General features: G+C 39.0%; 1 protein-coding gene across 1 annotated transcript in view; it reads right to left on the bottom strand.

Annotated features, from left to right (window-relative positions):
- Positions 1–3,700: 3,700 nt before the first annotated feature.
- The window catches only part of AKAP7 (A-kinase anchoring protein 7), a 208,351-nt gene continuing 192,058 nt past the window's right edge, over positions 3,701–19,993 (bottom strand). Inside the window, exon 9 of the mRNA XM_053591930.1 lies at positions 3,701–3,797. Coding sequence (XP_053447905.1) covers positions 3,775–3,797 — 23 coding nt within the window. The 3' untranslated portion in view covers positions 3,701–3,774. The remainder of the gene's footprint in view (positions 3,798–19,993) is intronic.

Genomic DNA, 19,993 nt, shown 5'->3' with positions numbered 1-19,993 from the left:
TTTCTGGTGCTTTATAAATATTGATGGCTTTATAATGAAGTCCTCTAAAGTAGGGGTTGAATTTTAAAGTGTTCTTCGATTTTGTTCAAATTCAATTTTCAAAAGAATGAGGCGCCACAATTTTTAAAATCACTCCAGAAAATCAGTCTTTTTCAAAAATTGTCTATTCCTTAGGGAAAACAGTCTATAATGAAAAGCAATAAAGATCTATTAATTTTGTGAAATGAGAATTTTCTAGTTGATTTGGATACAGAACTGAATCAAGTTGGAAAATCTATGCTACAAATCTTTTATCTTCCAATTAAATAAAACACCAATGGAGCCATTTACATCCACTGTTGTTTTTCAACCAGAATTATTTTGATAATAGATATTACGTAGGACTGAGTTACCAAATAGAAACTTAATTTAGTGGAACACTTTTACTTGTGGAAAGAGCAAAAAATATCATCTCATAATTTTTAAATGGATTTAACTGTAGAAATACAATGCTCCCCATATGCGGAAGCCAAGACATACCTAATGTAACAATAGATCCAAGATACTCATTTGCTCAACAGAGATTCATAGACAATATAGATTCTAGCTGGGTAGACAAGAACTGGTCTACCCAACCTATATAATGTCTATTTCTTTTCTTTAGTCTTTTGGATCAAACACCCAGGATACATATTTCCAGAAACATTTCCAAAGATAAAGATGTTAATAAAAATTAAGTTTACCCTGCAATCTTACCCCAAATGAGTGTTAACAACACTTTATTAATCCCATGGACAACTTCAAATGAATTAGTCTATTTTCTTCCTCTATTTAAATAATATTAACAAATATTTATTTTCTTTATGTTAAATATGTTATAAAATATGTTATAATATGAGTATGTATATACACATATTACTCTGTACATTTTTTCAATTTATTATGTATTCATGTACAATGACAACATATAGAGATATACTTCATTGTTTCCTTTAAGTACAAAATATTCTATAGTCTAAAATTTAATAATTTAAAACAATTAATCATTATCTTATTGACAGATCTTCAATTTTTTTCTAGTTTTCTTAAACAAGAAAATTACCACCATAAGTACTCTTGCATATAAGTTTATATGCAAGTAATTTTTCTGCCCAATTTATGCTCAAAGGTATAATTGTTGTGTGGAAGAATAAACATCATGCTTACAAGGACAGTCACCAGTTCTTAACACATCAAAGGAAACGCTGAGATCAAGACATTCTCCTGGCAAGCCTAGAGAAATCTTGTATCTTGGAGGCAAGCCCCAAGTAACTCAGTATTCTGGAATGAGATAAGATCAGTTACTCATAGTAAGCAGGTGTTAAACCTTAAACATCTTTTGGTACTTAATTGTGGGAGTTGTGGTCTTTAAGCACATAGCTCCTGTACATCAATACTCAGCACTCTTCACACCTGTTATCCCCTCGATAAATAGCCAATGAAAAGGTTGCTAGAGGCTCTCCTGCACCTTTGGTGAGCCTCCCTCTTGCAAGCTTGTACTTTCAATCCGGGTCCTGGCTGTTTCCTTCCAGCGGCTCCAACATTGCTGTGTTGCAGCCTTAAAGAAAGATGGAGACTTTACCTCTTTTATGGTTACATGGATGGAGCTGGAACATATTCTTTTTAGCAACGTATTGCAAGAATGGAAGAAAAAGTATCCAATGTACTCAGCCCTACTATGAAACCAATTTACAGCTTTCATACGAAAGAAGAAGGGGAAAAGGGAGAGGGAGGGGGGGAGGAGTAGGATGGGTGGAGGGAGAGTGATTGGTGGGACCACACCTATGGTGCTTCTTACAAGGGTACATGTGAAACTTTCTAAATGTAGAATATAAATGTGTTAACACAATAACTAAGAAAATACCGTGAAGGCTATGTTAACCAGTTTGATGAAAACATTTCAAATTGTATATAAAACCAGCACATTGTACCCCATGATTGCATTAATGTACACAGCTATGATTTAATTAAAAAATATATATATACTAAGTCAATTTTTTTTTTTTTTTTTTTTTTGTAGAGACAGAGTCTCACTGTACCACCCTCAGGTAGAGTGCCATGACTTCACACTGCTCACAGCAACCTCTAACTCTTGGGCTTACGTGATTCTCTTGCCTCAGCCTCCCGAGCAGCTGGGACTACAGGCACCCGCCACAATGCCTGGCTATTTTTTTGTTTTTGTTGCAGTTTGGCCGGGGCTGGGTTTGAACCCGCCACCTTTGGCATATGGGGCCAGCGCCCTACTAACTGAGCCACAGGCGCCACCCTGTACTAAGTCAATTTTTAATTTTAATAGAAATTGGTTACTTTTGCATGGATTATGGCAATTACAAACACATCAACAATGCATATAAGCTTCTCACACCCAGACAGCACTTGATATTATAGGGAAGGAAACATCTTGTGTTCTCTAGCTGGGACCCTATAAATTGACTAACAAAAGACTGATCAATAAAAGAAACAGAAGTAGTAGACATGGGAGCACTCAGCAATGAGTGCAAAGAGCTTTCCTTGCACCTGGTTTTTCTCAATTGCCATTATCTCAAAATAATCCTTATGCCAAAGTAGCCAATTTGGGGGTGGTACAGTGTGCCTCCCTTCAATATTATCAACATCTTAATTTTGGAATCTAGTGGTTAAAAATGGTGGCTCATTTGTATTTTAATTTGCACTTCCCAGATGAACCACAAGGTTGGTAGATTTTTGGACCTGTTGGGACTCAGAACATAATACTCTAAGATGTGGTGACCTCACATACTGAGTTGAAGGAGACTGGGAGGCCACAGAAGCAAGACAGTCTCTCTGACCTTCTCTTGCCTTCCCTTTTCCCATCCTCTGACTCCCATGAAGCAGGTCACAGAAACTAAAATTCTTCTCCCTAAAGCAAGCCATAAAACCTAGGACGGTTTGGCTTTGTGCCAGTAGCACAGTGGTTACAGCACCAGCCACATACACCAAAGTTGGCCGGTTCAAACCCAGCCTGGGCCAACCAACCAACCATGACAACTGTAACAAAAAATAACCAGGCATTGTGGTGGGTGCCTGTAGTCCCAGCTACTTGAGAGGCTGAGGCAAGAGAATCGCTTGAGCCCAAGAGTATGAGGTTGCTGTGAGCTGTGATGCCACAGCATTCTACTGAGGGCAACACAGTGAGACTCTGTCTCAAAAGAAAATAAAAAACCTAAGAAGGTCACTCTCTTAACTTCCTCCTTCCTTCCCTGAAGATCCTCATGTGACAGGTATCCCGCACCATACTAGGGGACAAAAGGTGGGATTATAGGCGCCGGCCCCATATGCCGAGGGTGGTGGGTTCAAACCCAGCCCCCGCCAAACTGCAAAAAAAAAAAAAAAAAATAGTCGGGCTTTGTGGCGGGTGCCTGTAGTCCCAGCTGCTTGGGAGGCTGAGGCAAGAGAATCACGTAAGACCAAGAGTTAGAGGTTGCTGTGAGCCGTGTGACGCCACGGCACTCTACCCGAGGGCGGTACAGTGAGACTCTGTCTCTACAAAAAAAAAAAAAAGAAAGAAAGAAAAAGAAAATCTGAACAAACAGGCCATACTAAATTCCCCTCAGTTTATCACCACTAGGTCATACCCCTTTTTGTCCAATCACATTTCTCCACAACTATCCACTTCTTTCATCAGACTTAGCATAAAAATACATTTTTCCCTGGGTCTTCATTTCTAAGGTTCTTCTGTCACATAAAACTTTGGTTCAATAAATGTGCTGTGCTTGTCTCTTGTTAATCCGTCTTGTGTTATAAGGACATCAGCCATGAGCCTGCAGTGGGTGAGAAAAAGATATTACTTTTTGTCCCCTGAAGACATTTTCTCTTCTCTGTGAACTGCCTGTTGATATCTTTAATTCATTTTTCTATTAAATTGCTTATAATTTTCTTGCACATTTGCTAGAAGCTTTTTGAAAAATAATTTTTCATTATGTGTATTGCAAACATTTTCTCCCAGCCTACGTGGGTTGTCTTCTGTCCTTATGTTTTCTTTGTAAAAAGTTCTATCATTTTTTATTATTTATGGCTTTCTCTATGTCTTGCTTAAGAAGTTTACCCCCACTGCAATCTCTATCCCAAGGAAATATAAACATTCCCTGAATTTTTTTAGCCTTTACAACTGTAGATTCCTATGATATCTTTCAGAGTGTGTCTTTGCGTATTTTTCCCCAGAATCCTTTTCTGCATATTCAACATATTCTGTTCCTATGCTCCATACTCTAAGTTGGCCTGGATTGTGTGTGTACGGGTCGGGGGGTTTTGTTTGGTTTGTTGGTTGGTCTTTGTTTTGTTTTGTTTTGCAGACTTAATAGTTTCAATCAAAGAAGAAATAACATGAGAATTCTTCATGGAGGTACCTTCACTTTCAAAAGACCTAGAGCCATGACTTTCAACCGGTGTGCCATGGCACACTAGTGTGCTGTGAAAAATTTTAAAGATCATTAATTAAATTATTTTCAAAAGACGTTCAAAACACAGTAAGTAAATATATTTTTTGATCAGCATAATTTAAGTGTGTCACAGAAATTTAACTATAGATTCAAGTGTGCCATGAGATAAGAAAGGATGAAAAACACTGGCCTAGAGAGACAAAAGTGCTTAAAACACATGACATGAGCCCAGTCACTCATCACCTCCTGCCACATACACCACAGCAGGCTCTTAAATCCTCTCAACACAGCACCTGTAGCAGGTTGTATTTCTTGAATATGTCCACACTGTATCTCCCTTCCGACTTGTTTTATAGAGCCTTTTTTCTTTCTTTTTTTGCAGTTTTTGGCGGGGGCTAGGTTTGAACCTGCATCATGGTCTGGCTGTGCTACCTGGAAGTCCTTAAATCAGGATTGCCTAATTAAGCCCTTCCAGAATTCCTGACCTTCAGAAGCCAAGAGTGACAACAAAATCCTAAGCCACTAAGTTTTGGGCTGGTTTTTTAGACAGCAATAATTAGACTGCCACACTGGACAGTGCCAAAGGAACGGAGCTGTCCTTGAGTTCAAGCCTGTTTACCACCACTTGTCTAATTATAGAGGAAATTTTAAGCATCTAAAGCAAGATATTTTTGAACAGTGGGCTTTTACAGGTTTTGCAAATAGCTCGTTTTTTAAGGTATAATACTGACTTTGTTGCCTTTCCAGGAGATCATTCCCATAATATTAAATCCCCATTCTCCCTTGGATACCTTCCCCACCCCATGTCCAAATGCATCAGAAAACTGCCAGGGAAGACTCTAGAACCGAGTACTCCGGCAGCAGAGAGCAGCCGACACACTGTCTATGAGTCCATTTAAGCCCCTCACATGACACGCCCAGGTAAAACTCCTTTCAGCAAGTTCCAAAGGACTGTCTGTACTAAGGAAGCCCCTCAAAAGTCCAAAGGGGAGTTGATGTCTTCATAAATGTTACCACATAGATGCTTCATCTGATTTGTTTGTTGGTTCCTGCTCGCCCTCTCCCACATCAGCTCTCCCACGTACATGCCGTTTGCTAGGTAACCCATGCTAGCAATTCTATGCATTATTCTTATTTTTATCTGTGCTCAAATAATCCTCTATACCCATAAGTGCATGGATATGGCTACATAAAAATGGCGTGCTTTTAAGCTTGTCAGTATCACAGGCTGTTAATTGCCATGCCTCCCAGGCCTTCTTGTCTTCCCTCCACCTACCCCTTTATGCAGTCCCCACTACCTCATCTTCCCTCTCACAGGGCTTATTTTTTTTTTTTTGTAGAGACAGAGTCTCACTTTATCACCCTTGGTAGAGTGCCGTGGCGTCACACGGCTCACAGCAACCTCCAACTCCTGGGCTTAGGCGATTCTCTTGCCTCAGCCTCCCAAGTAGCTGGGATTACAGGCGCCCGCCACAACGCCCGGCTATTTTTTTGTTGCAGTTTGGCCGGGGCCGGGTTTGAACCCACCACCCTTGGCATGTGGGGCCGGCGCCCTACCCGCTGAGCCACAGGCGCCGCCCAGGGCTTATTTTTTGATTTATGTGATTTGAAGCCCTAACATTGCGGCTTACGTTTTCATCAATCCATCTCTCTTTCTTTCCTGTCATTATGTTCTTCTTAGAAATGTTTATTCTTCATCTGACCTCTTCTCAAGGAATCCAGACACTAAAACAGATAAAAGGCTGACACTTGGGCACTAGCCTTGAGAAGGGCGGTGTCAAAGGCCCTTGTCCTTCCTAATTTGGAGAACTGGGGATACCTCAGCACATGGGCTCACTGACCTCTCCCTATACTAATCGCTTTGCTGTTGCTTCCACATCAGCTACACATTCCAGAAGACAAGTTAGAAAGGCACTATTAGCTTTTCCAGCTATCATTGTCCTATTGTCACCATAGCGACAGATGTTATATGAAATCAACTGCTTTATTGTGAAAACAATGTAAGTTGAAAAATGGCCTTGGGGAAGTAGCAAAGAACATGAGATTCAATTCTGATATACTCCCTTGTGGGTTCTCTTTTCTATATTAGTTTTTCTTTTAAATATACTTTATTGCAAGGCAATAACACAAAATAAAATGAAAAGTCAAAAGTCATCTTTTGAATTTCCTCAATAGTTACTTGATTCAATAGTGAGAAAAGGTCTTGGTGGCTGGCTTGAAAACAAAGTCAAAAACATACAAATTCACAGAATATCAAAGTAGCAAAAGAAACGATATGGTGAGTGTGTTGTGTGCTTGAATTAGGCTGAGGTCGTTTTATTCTAAATATAAGCACAAAACTCTATCTAGACCACGTTTCTGCAAGTGGTTAGGGAGCATCACTTGAATTAAGCTATCAAGGTCATAGGGACTTTGAACTAAATTTGAATTTGATTTTAAAGACATGAAAAATTCCTGAGCTATTGCATGAAATTACCCAAGAAGAAGTCAGGTGTAAGACAAAGAAGAATATACCATTTGGAAGCCACAGGAATTAGAATAAAATAATTAGATGGTAGATAGACTCAAATGTAATTTCTGTATCTAATCATTTTTTCATAACCATAAACTAGAAAGTTAATAACATTGCAAAGACAAATTTATCAACTTCTTTAAAACATCAGGGATATCAACTTGAATATTTGCACCATCTACCAACCTATTTTCTTTTTTTTCCATTCTTTTTTTTTTTTAATTGTTAAATCATAGCTGTGTACATTAGTGCAATCAAGGGGTACAATGTGCTGGTTTAATATACAAAATATTCTCATCAAACTGTTCAACGTAGCCTTCATGACACCAACCTATTTTCTTGATGGTAAACATCATAAAATATGGTAATTCATATAGCTGGCATTTAAATTAGGAAAACCAGAAAAACTTGAAAACCAAAGAATAAGATTAATGGATCTCAGGAAAAAGTATGACTATGTTTATAAGTTTATTATTATAAATCTGGCTAAGGAGAATTTCTCAGAATATTAGGCATTGGTATGAAGACCTTGAGTTTAAACCAAATGTGGGGAACTTGTGGCCTTCTCGGTTCTCAAGTTGAATACAAATTTTTGACTGAATCTGAATTTTACTGAACAAATCCTTTTATTTTTATTAATACATTTTTTCTTCTTTTTATATTTTTTCTTTTAAATGAACATATTTAAAATACTAAATAATAAAATAAGTTTCAATGAAATAATCCTCCCAGACTGACTATCACAATTAGAACATTAGTAAACTATAAGGGCTAAATTGATGACTGCTATGCTCATGATTTAGTTCTAACTTCCCCGCCTGGCTGATGCCACTACCACATGAGGCTGGTTAGTGAGAGTTCATGGAGGCTGACTATCTGTCATCAGCTTTTGAGAATAAAGCACTGTGTTTCTGTCTGAAGTAGAATTTGTGAATAGTTCCACAGCTGAACACTAATTTTTAATTTCATCAGCTTAACAACCATCAGGTCAAAAAAGACCAAGAGAATGCTGACTGAAGGAAGAAAATAGATTTTTTTCTTTCTTTCTTTTTTTTTTTATTGTTAAATCATAGCTGTGTACATTAGTGCAATCAAGGGGTACAATGTGCTGGTTTCATATACAATCTGAAATATTCTCATCAAACTGTTCAACACAGCCTTCATGGCATTTTCTTAGTTATTGTATGTAGACATTTGTATTCTGCCTTTAGTAAGTTTTGCCTGTACCCATTGTAAGATGCACCATAGGTGTGGCCCCACCCATTACCCTCCCTCCACCCTAACCTCCCCCCTCCCTCCCTTCCCCTTCCTTGGCCCTTTCCCCATAGTCTTGTGCTATAGTTGGGTTACAGCCTTCATGTGAAAGCTATAATTTAGCTTCATAGTAGGGCTGAGTACATTGGATACTTTTTCTTCCATTCCTGAGATACTTTGCTAAGAAGAATATGTTCCACTCCATCCATATAAACATGAAAGAGGTAAAGTCTCCATCTTTCTTTAAGGCTGCACAATATTCCATGGAATTTGCTAGTCCATTTGTGGGTCGATGGGCACTTGGGCTTCTTCCATGACTTAGCAATTATGAATTGGGCTGCGATAAACATTCTGGTACAGATGTCTTTGTTATATTGTGATTTTTGGTCTTTTGGGTATAAACCTAGTAAAGGAATTATAGGATAGAATGGCAGGTCTATTTTTAGGTCTCTAAGTATTCTCCAAACATCCTTCCAAAAGGAATGTATTAGTGTGCATTCCCACCAGCAGTGTAGAAGTGTGCCCTTTTCTCCACATCCATGCCAACATCTCTGGTTTGGGGATTTTGTTATGTGGGCTACTCTTACTGGGGTGAGGTGATATCTCAAAGTAGTTATGATTTGCATTTCTCTGATGATTAAGGATGATGAGGTTTTTTTCATGTGTTTGTAGATCGTACATCTGTCTTTTTTAGAGAAGTTTCTCTTCAAGTCCCTTGCCCACCCCGAGATGGGATCATGTGTTCTTTTCTTGCTAATATGTTTGAGTTCACTGTGGATTCTGGTTATTAGATCTTTATCAGAGGTATAACCTGCAAATATTTTCTCCCATTCTGAGGGCTGTCTGCTTGCTTTACTTACTATTTTCTTGGCTGTGCAGAAGCTTTTTAGTTTGATCAGGTCCCAGTAGTGTATTTTTGATACTGCTTCAATTGCCTAGGAAGTCCTCCTTATAAAATATTCACCCAGGCCTATTCCTTCAAGAGTTTTCCCTGCACTTTCTGCAAGTATTTTTATAATTTCATGTCTTAAGTTTAAATCTTTTATCCAGTGAGAGTCTATCTTAGTTAATGGTGAAGGGCGTGGGTCCAGTTTCAATCTTCTACAGGTTGCCAGCCAGTTCACCCAGCACCATTTGTTAAATAGGGAATCTTTTCCCCACTGAATGTTTTTAATTGGCTTGTCAAAGATCAAATAATGGTAATAGCTGGATTCATCTCTGAGTTCTCTATTCTGTTCCAGACATTTACTTCTCTGTTTTGGGGCCAACACCATGCTGTTTTGATCACTACTGATTTATAGTACAGTCTCAGGTCTGGTAGCATGATTCCTCCTGCTATGTTTTTATTGCTGAGTAATGTTTTGGCTATTCAAGGTTTTTTTTATGATTCCATATAAAACAAAGTAAATAATGCACACTAATTATTTTTTCAAGATCTTTAAAATATGACAATGGAGCTTTAATAGGAATTGCATTAAAATTATATATTGCTTTGGGTAGTATAGACATTTTAACAATGTTGATTCTTCCCAGCCATGAACATGGTATGTTTTTCCATTTGTTAACATCTTCAGCTATTTCTTTTCTTAAAGTTTAATAGTTCTCTTTGTAGAGATCTTTCACGTCCTTTGTTAGGTATACTCCCAAATATTTCATCTTCTTTGGCACTACTGTGAAAGGAATAGAGTCCTTGACTGTTTTTTTTTTTTTTTTTTTTATTGGCCTGGTTACTGTGGTATATATAAAGGCTACAGATTTATGGGTGTTGATTTTGTAGCCTGAGACATTGCTGTATTCCTTGATCACTTCTAAAGGTTTGTAGTAGAATCCCTAGTGTTTTCCAGATACACGATCATATCATCTGCAAAGAGTGAAAGTTTGATCTCTTCTGACCCTATGTGGATACACTTGATCACCTTTTCATCCCTAATTGCAATGGCTAAAACTTTCATTACAATGTTAAAAAGCAATGGAGACAGTGGGCAGCCTTGCCTGGTTCCTGATCTAAGTGGAAATGATTTCAATTTAACTCCATTCAATACGATATTGGCTGTGGGTTTGCTGTAGATGGCCTCTATTAGTTTAAGAAATGTCCCTTCTATACCAATTTTCTTAAGTGTTCTGATCATGAAGGGATGCTGGATATTATCAAAAGCTTTTTCTGCATCAATTGAAAGAATCATATGGTCCTTATTTTTTAGTTTGTTTTTGTGCTGAATTACATTTATAGATTTACATATATTGAACCAGCCTTGAGACACTGGGATAAATCCCACTTGGTCGTGGTGTATAATTTTTTTGATGTGTTGTTGGATTCTGTTTGTTAGGGTCTTATTGAGTATTTTTGCATCAATATTCATTAGTGATATTGGTCTATAATTTTCTTTTCTTGTTGGGTCTTTCCCTGGTTTGGGGATCAAGGTGATGTTTGCTTCATAGAATGTGTTGGGTAATATTCCCTCTTTTTCTATATTTTGAAAGAGGTTTAGTAATATAGGGACTAGTTCTTCTTTAAAGGTTTGGTAGAATTCTGACGTAAAGCCATCTGGTCCTTGGCTTTTCTTTTTAGGGAGATTTTGTATAGTTGATGCTATTTCAGAACTTGATATAGGCCTGTTCAACATTTCCACTTTGTTCTGGCTAAGTCTTGATAGGTGGCATACTTCCAGGTACTTATTGATTTCTTTCAGAGTTTCATATTTCTGAGAGTAGAGTTTCTTGTACTATTCGTTAAGGATTTTTTGAATTTCCGAGGGGTCTGTTGTTATTTCATTGTTACCATTTCTGATTGATGAAATTAGAGATTTTACCTTTTTTTTTCCTGGTTAGGTTGGCCAAATGTTTATCTATTTTATTGATCTTTTCAAAAAACCAACTGTTGGATTTATTAATCTGTTGTATAATTCTTTTTTTTTAATTTCATTTGATTCTGCTCTGATTTTGGTTATTTCTTTTCTTCTGCTGGGTTTGGGGGTGGAGTGTTCTTCCTTCTCCAGTTGCTTGAGATGTCCCATTAAGTTATTAACTTCCTCTCTTTCCGTTTTCTTGAGGAAGGCTTTCAGTGCTATAAATTTCCCTCTTAGGGCTGCCTGTGCAGTATCCCAGAGGTTCTGGTAATTCATGTCTTGATTGTTGTTTTGTTCCAAAAATTTGGTGATTTCCTTCTTAATCTCATCTATAACTCATCTATCCTTCAGCATAAGGTTGTTTAGCTTCCATGTTTTTGTATGGGTATGTAGGTTCCTGTTGTTATTGAGTTCAACTTTTATTCCATGATGGTCTGAAAAGATGCAAGGAATAATTTCTATTTTCTAAAATTTGCTGAGGTTAGATTTGTGGCCTAGGATGTGGTTGATTTTTGGAGTATGTTCTGTGGGCTGATGAGAAGAATGTGTATTCAGTTTTGTTGGGAAGAAATGTTCTGTAGATGTCTGTTAAGTCCAGATGTTAATGGTTAAGTTTAAATCTAAAATTTCTTTGCTTAGCGTTTTTTTGGAGGATCTATCCAGTGCTGCCAAAGGGGTATTAAAATCTCCAACTACTATGGAACTGGAGGAAATCAAGTTGCTCATGTCTGTTAGAGTTTCTCTTATAAATTGAGGTGCGTTCTGGTTAGGTGTATAAATATTAATAATTGAAATTTCATCATATTGAGTATTACCTTTAACAAATATGAAGTGTCCATCCTTATCCTTCCTTATTTCCATTGGTTTAAAGCCTAATGCGTCTGCAAATAGAATTGCAATGCATGCTTTTTTCTGCTTTCCATTTGCCTGAACTATAGATGACCATCCCTTCACCTTGAGTCTATATTTGTCTTTTAATGTAAGATGTGATTCTTGTATGCAGCTGATATCTGGCTTGAGTTTTTGTATCCGGTCAGTGAACCTGTGCCTATTTAGAGGACAATTTAAACCATTCACATTAATTGAGAGTATTGATAAGCCTTTTGAGAGTCTGGTGGACATTTTAAATCCTTTTGCGACTGTGGAAATTGGAATTCGATCAAAATTTTCTGTGTGGGTTTCCTTTTGTGGTGTAGGATTATGCTGGTCTTTATGGAGGATAGGTCTGAGAATATCCTGGAGAGCTGGTTTAGTTATGGCAAATTTCTTCAACATGTGAATGTCATTGAAGTATTTACTTTCTCTGACATAAATGAAACTCAGTTTAGCTGGGTACAGGATCCTGGGTCGAAAGTTATTTTGTTTTAGGAGATTAAAAGTCTATGACCATCCTCTTCTAGCTTGAAAGTTTTCAGCAGAGAGATCTTCAGTTATTCTAATATTCTTCCCCTTGTAGGTGATGGTTTTCTTTCGTCTGGCAGCTTTCAGAATTCTCTCCTTCATATTAACTTTAGTGAAATTGATTATGATGTGTCTGGGGGATGTCTTATTTGGGTTGAGTCATGCTGGAGTTCTGAAACTGACTGCTATCTGAATTTCAGAATCCCTTGGTATGTCTGGAAAGTTCTCCTTCATAATCTCATAGAGAAGAGACTCTGTGCCCTGTGAAGCCACTTCGTCTCTTTCGGGGATCTCTATAAGACCAATATTGGTTTTCTTCTAATTATCCCAGAGCTCTCTGCAAGAGTGATCTGTTTTTGCCCTCCATTTCTCTTCCTCTTTGACAGTTTGGGAGTGTTTGAAAGCTTTGTCTTCAATGTCAAAAATCCTTTCTTCTGCTTGCTCCATTCTGTTACTGAGGGATTCTACTGTGTTTCTCAGATCTTTGAGGGCTGCAACTTCTTGTCTCAATGTGTCAAAATCTTTGGTCATTTGGTCTTTGAATTTGTTGAATTCTTGAGATATCTTTTGGGTTACTGCTTGGAATTCTAATTCGATCTTATTTGCTATCCAGATTCTGAATTCGATTTCTGACATCTTAGCTATTTGTTTGTGCATGGGATCTTGTGCTGTGTCTCCCCATTGATCCTTGGGGGGAGTTGATCTACTCTGATTATTCATATTGCCAGAGTTTTTCTGTTGATTTCACCTCATGATTATTTTTCACCATTGCCTCTGGCCATCCTCAGAGTTGGGGAGGTGTCTCTCCAAGATTAGACCCCAGCAGGATCACTCTATTGTTGCTGGATCTTTGTAGGGAGTGACCCTGTGTAGTTCCTCCGGTACTGCACCAGCCAGGGAGTACTTGTTGTGGAAGCAGCTCTGGAGTGTGACACACCTGGATCCAGCAACAAGGTGGGATGTGGTGCTCATGGTTCTGGGAGTGCCTGGCACCCAGTGACTTTGGCACAGAGAGCCCAATGCTCCAGCAGTCTCTGGCCAGGAGAAGGGCTCTTTGCAGAGGCAGGGAGGGCTCTGGAGGGCACACGACTACCAGAGTCCCTGGCCAGATGACAGGCCAGTGTGGAGGCAGGGAGGGTACAGAAGGAAGGATGCAGGTTTGCGCAGCTACCGCAATTCCTGGTCAGGGCATATGGAGGCCCGACGGAGTGGTTCGTGGGTCCCGGGTCACAGTGCAGTGTTATGGAGGTCCGGGTGGTGCCAAGCCCAGGAGTTTGAGGTTGCTATGAGCTATAATGCCATAGCACTCTACCCAGGGCAACAGCCCGAGGCTCCAGGGTGCCAAAACCAGTTTCTCTCTGCCCCTGAGGGTTAAGGCTATAAGGCAGCTCAGTCCCTGCCTGTAGGCTGCTCAGTCACTAGGTTACTAGCTCCCACCTGATCCTTGCACTGTGACCCTGAAGGCAGAGCTTGCCAGGGCAGTTCTCTCACAATGGCTCCTTGCAGCCCACAACCAAACACTATTAGCTCCATCTGGCTCAGTGGCTCAGGCTGGGGCCCGAGCTTGCTAGGGCAGTTGTCTCACAATGGCTCCTTGAGGCCCACAACCAAATACTATTAGCTCCATCCGGCTCAGTGGCTCAGTCTGGGGCCCTAGCCAATGACCAAAGTTCTCCACACTCCTGGTCAAGCTCTCCCCAAGGCAGTTCAACTGAGTGCCACGTCCAAAAACACAGAAACAGTTCACAGGTAAGGCCTTTCTGGTTTGCAGTCTCACTGCTGCTTGTACTTATGGCTACTGGAGGGATTAGGTCGATTGAACACACACAACCACTTGCCAGTTTCCCACTGGTTTTGTCCTCCTCTTGTGGTCCAGAAGTCCCTTGCTGACTCCCTATTTCCTCAAAGGGATGATTATAGGCAGATTCCACCAGCCAGAGATGCCTGGAGTCTTATCAGAAAACAGATTTTTTAATGAGGATTGGGAATTGTAATATTATCTTGTTTCTACTAAAGATAAGATGATTTGCTTGGATTGTGATACTGCAATAATTAAAGAAAGTAAATGTTCACAGTGTTATAACACTACTAAAGGACTACAAATATTTTAAAGTAGAGGTATAGATGTGAAAGGTTGTATTGCAGAAAATAAAAGATGAAAATCAAAAGTAGAGACAATCCTTTTGAACAGGAATAAGACCTGGAAATAATGCCACTGAAGCAACTCACAAAATAGCTTATATATTTGGGGGGATGAGGAGGAAGGACAGCCATTTAGTGACATAGAAATTGTAAGATAATGCATTGTCACTGTTCTAGGATGCTTATACTCCTGATAATATTTTAAAGTACAAACAAATGCCTCTTTCAAAGAAAACCACAACTGATCAGCAGCATAAATTAGCCTTCAACTTAGCAGAACAATATCATGCAATACTTCATAAGGGAAATATATATTTTTCAAACACTTTGAGTGCCTCAGTTGATAATGATGACTCAGTGCAGGTTTTATACATCATTTGGGTCATAACAGAACATTGTCTTTGCTATGAAGAGTTGCTCACTTTAGGCAATCTTGTGAATGGAACATGGGGAATAGATACCTTCAAGAACTTTCCAGATAAATGTCATGAGGTTGGACTGAATAGTGATGGTATGTGCCCCTTCCATGACAGGAAAACATGAATGGTTTATTGCACAGAAAAAGAAATATTAACAGATCCAGATGCTCTCATTTCTTTTCATTTTATCTTCCATTGGCAAAAGATCTGTGTAAGATAGCTGGGTGTTGTGATGGGCACCTGTAGTCCCAGCTACTTGGGAAGCTGAGACAAGAGAATTGCTTAAGCCCAAGAGTTTGAGGTTGCTGTGAGCTGTGATGCCACCACACTCTACCAAGGGTGACATAGTGAGACTCCGTCTCAAAAAAAAAAAAAATCTGTGTTAAAGCTACTATTTTAAGTGACACTTTGCAACAAGTTATAAGTATTATCGACTATATTCCTGCAATTGTAACATGGCATCATCAGTTTCATGTCATGGTAGAGTTGAATTATGAGGTAGGTACTCAGTGTGGATTTGCTATATCTAAAGTACATTCACTATCATAGGCACAGCTGCTAGACAAAACTTTATCCCTGCGAGAACAGATAGTCAAATTTTATGAAGAACAAAATCACCAATGTGCATCATTGAAAGAAGATTTCTATAGGAATGCAACATTTCTGTGTAATATTATGTCAAATCAAAATGACTTGAATATTTCTTTGCAAAGTAAAACTAAGTCTATATATACTAGGTGGCAAAAAAAATCCAGGAATTTCAAAAAAAGCTATCTTTTCTCAAAACACTTCTTCAAAAGAAAATTCTGGATGAAAATTTTCCCCAGTTAGCAAAGGTCACTGATGAGCAAGATGATAAATGTGAATCACTTGAAGAATATGCAGCTGTTACAGACCTATAAACTGTAGAATACAGTCAAAGTTTCACTGACTTTGGGAATCACGACATCACACTCAAATTAACATTTCAGCCTCATCTATTTGATATACTAAGACCTAAGGAATTACAGATGGAACTGATTGAGCTCTCAGTAGATGACATTTTAAAGGCATTGTTTGAAGCTGAGAAAGATCCAATTGTGTGGCTGGGCATGGTGGCTCACATCTGTAATCCTAGCACTCCAGGAGGCTGAAGCAGGTAGATTGCCTGAGCTCAGGAGTTAGAGACCAGCCTGAGCAAGAGCAAGACCCCATTTCTAAAAAAAAAATAGTTGGGCATTGTCGCAGGCACCTGTAATCCCAGCTACATGGAAGTCTGAGGCAAGAGGATCGCTTGTACCCAAGAGTTTGAACTTGATGTGAACTATGATGCCATATCACTCTACTGAGGGGGACAAAGTAAGACTATCTCAAAAAAAAAAAAAAAACCCAAGAAAGAAAAATGTGATTGAAATAAAGAAAAATGTAATAGAATACCCACAGCTTCAGTAACATGCCCAAAAAATGCTTTCTTGCTTTTCAGCCACTTACTGCTGGGAATCTACATTCTCCTACCTAACCCAAATCAAGACACCTTTCAGGTCACAAATGACTGATACCCAGCTAGAGGGCCAACTGAAACTGTGGACCTCCACTCTGTGAACTAAATATTCAAATGCTTTCCAACAAAATAGAGACACAACAGTGATTAAAAGGTTAGTTCACTTTAAAATCAACATTTTCATTGTTTGAAATTATTAATCACATAGTAGTTAGATGTTTATCAAATAATGTACATTTTTAAGTATACCTAATTGAAGTTTCTTGAATGAGGCCTTGTTAGATTACAGCTAAATTCATGCAGCCTTCCAACATGAAAATGTTCCCCACCCCCAACTTAAACCTTGCATCTGCCTCTTTTTCTATGTGATTTAGATAAATTCCTTAACATCTAAATTTCAGCTTCCTTACCTGTAAATCCTTACCTATAACCTGATATGTTGTGAGGATTCGGTGAAAGAGTGCATGCAGAGACCTTTATTTCAACTCTTGGAACATAGAACCATTATTATTGTTATCATTAGTCAACTGTACAATCCACCAAAATAAATGTTAACGGCTATTTTTTATTCTAAAGCTCATTTTATTAGTGTCTATTGAACTGATATAGAAATATATCAATTTGTCTTCACATTTACATTGATACCAAACAAGGTCTGAATTCTGTGCATTTCATTTGATATTTCTCACCAGGATTAGAAATTATCATAGAAAACACTTAAATCTGCAAAGAATTTCCCTGGAGAGAATGCAGTGATCTGAAAGCTATCAGAATGAAATAACTTAAGAAGTAATGGGAAGAAAGGAAATTGGAAATAAACTCATGTATGTAAAATACTTATTTCCAGAATAAATATTAGCCTTACATTTGCAGTATCACATTAAATGATTATAAATGTCAATTTATTTGGAAACTAAGTTGCCTAGGATTTAGATCACCAAGTTAATGTCATGAGTAAATAGACTCCGCAGCAATCTGAAGCATAAGAAGAGTAATGGGGAAACAGTGAAAAATTACACAATTATATTACATTGGTTAAATCTAGTCAATTTGACAGATGACTGTTTACCTCTGAAATTGGTTTCTGAGAAATGAAAAGAACACAGGGAACATGTAGAAAAAATCAAATTAGGTCTAGTTAAGAGCTTTTGAAAAGGTGGTGTACCTCTATTCAGAAAGCTACGCCTATCTTGTGCCTTGTTATTTCAGAAATACAACTTGCAGTGTCTGAAGTACCATGATTTGGAAGTGACAGTTCTTTTTATTAGTATGTATGGATTTCTAAAGAACCCCCTAAATGTCTCTGGATCAAATCCTCCACTCAGAAGAAACCATCTTTGACCATCTTAAACCATCTTAAACCATCTTTGACTATCTTAAACCATCCCTTCTAGTTGTCACATCAGATCTTAAAAGCAAGAAGAGAAGACATTGGGAAACCCAAGTTCCTTCTGTTCCTCCACCGGTGATCACCTGGGCCACTCCTTCCCCTGGCAGGCACCACCTGGGTGCTTTCTGTGACTCCGCTCACTTCCCCACTCCAATCTGCAAAGTGCCGGTTAGCTTCCAGGTTTCATCCTTCACACTTGGTTTCTCTGTGATCAGAAAAGCAGTATGGTACAAAGCAGCGGTGACATTAAGTAATGGTCCTCCTTGCCAGTGCTAAAGTTAAAGCTGATGTCTGATGTCTGAAGAACATCAGACGCCTAGAAGAAAGCGTCCTCAGAAAAACACTGTGACACAAGTCATCTCAATTTCTGTCACCTCTCTGATGGAGGCAAATCCCACTCTGACCTAAGCCGAGGACAACTAACTATATTTCCAAATTCCCAGGGTACAAACTCATCATATATACCCTCATCCTTCAGATGGTGGACTCTGCATTTGTGGATTCTACTGACTGCAGATAAAAATAATTAGGGGAAAAAATTGTGCCTGTACTGAACACCTACAGGCTTTTTATCTTGTCATTATTCCCCAAACAACATAGTGTAACAACTATTTATATAGCATTTACACTGTATCAGATACTAGTAATCTAGAGATAACTTAAACCACACAGGGAGGGTGTGCACAGATGACATGCAAATACTAGGCCATTTTATATCATGAACTTAAGCATCTCCAGATTTTGTTATCTGAGGTGGTCCTGGAACCACTACCCTGTGGGGACTGAGGGACAACTGTAATCCCTCTGGGGGGGAGCCTATGGGAGTCTGGATTAGCCCTGTGTCTCCCCAAGTCTCTCTTCTTGCAGCTATCCTACAATTGTGCTTCAGGCTGCAGCTACAATAGCAACACCCAACAGACCCCAAACTCTCAGCTCCAGAATTTCTCTGGGCTCCCAGGGTCTGTCCCACCTAAAAGTGCACTGCGAGCTGATGGGCTGGAACACTGGGCTGGTCTGTCGGAGTGGGTAACTGAGGCACAGGAGGCAGATTCCTGTGAATATGGAACTTTGTGGAAAAGGGATTTCCTGAAGGAAATCAGATGGAGATGATTGGGGCAATCATTATTTCATAATCCTCTTTTCTTAAGTTAAATTGGTTTTCATAGAAATATGGATATGCAGGACACTTGTGATTAGAGCTGTCGGAAAGTGTGAATTCTAAAGCTCAATGCACATTTGCTCACTGACCTGATCTGTTCATCATATTAAAGCTGCACTTGTGTATCTTTAAATTCTATTTTATGCGTAGAGTATGCAGGAGGCTCAAGCCTTCAAACTCTCTTTGCTTTTTTTTTTTTTTTTGGAGACAGAGTCTCACTTTGTCACTCTCAGTAGAATGCTGTGGCATTATACCTCATAGCAAGCACAAACTCTTGGGCTCAAGCGATTCTCTTGCCTCAGCCTCCTGAGTAGCTAGGGCTACCAGCTGCAGATCAACACCCGCCTATTCTTAGAGATGGGGGTCTTGCTCTGGCTCAGGCTGGTCTCTAACTATGAGCTCAGGCAATCCACCTGCCTTGGCCTCCCAAGTGCTAGGATGAGCCACCGCACCCAGCCTTCTCTCTTTGCTATTTACACCTTACCCTGGACTCAATTTTAACTTCTGACCAGACTTTACTCCTTTCAAAATGTTTCAATTGGAAATAAATCTTTAATACCTTGGACCTGAAGTTTGGCACTTTTGCCAAAGAGGATATTCTTGAACTCATTTCCAAGAAAGCTTCCTTAAGGATACCCAAATCTATGCCAAAGCAATCTGGCTCATTAGGGTATATTTCTAGTAGACATTCCCCAACGTCAGGATATTTGAGCACTGAGGTTCACGACTTTGGTAACCCATTTGTTGTTGTTCACCTTAGTGGTTATGAAAATCTGGAGTATGTTTAAGAACTAGAAAGAACTAAGTGCTTTTGGCAGAAATTCAGTAAATATGCAAAAGGATAATAACACACTGTTCTTAGACGAGCATAACAAGGGTATTTCCTCCCGCCCCCCCGAACAGGTCTGATATCAGTTTAGAGATCTAGTGAGATGAGAGCATACTCCCTGGGTTTTTCAGAGGTCACCTGCCATT

Source organism: Nycticebus coucang, chromosome 5, assembly GCF_027406575.1.
Source record: "Nycticebus coucang isolate mNycCou1 chromosome 5, mNycCou1.pri, whole genome shotgun sequence".
Classification (NCBI taxonomy): Eukaryota; Metazoa; Chordata; class Mammalia; order Primates; family Lorisidae; genus Nycticebus; species Nycticebus coucang.
This window is presented reverse-complemented; position numbering and strand designations above follow the sequence as displayed.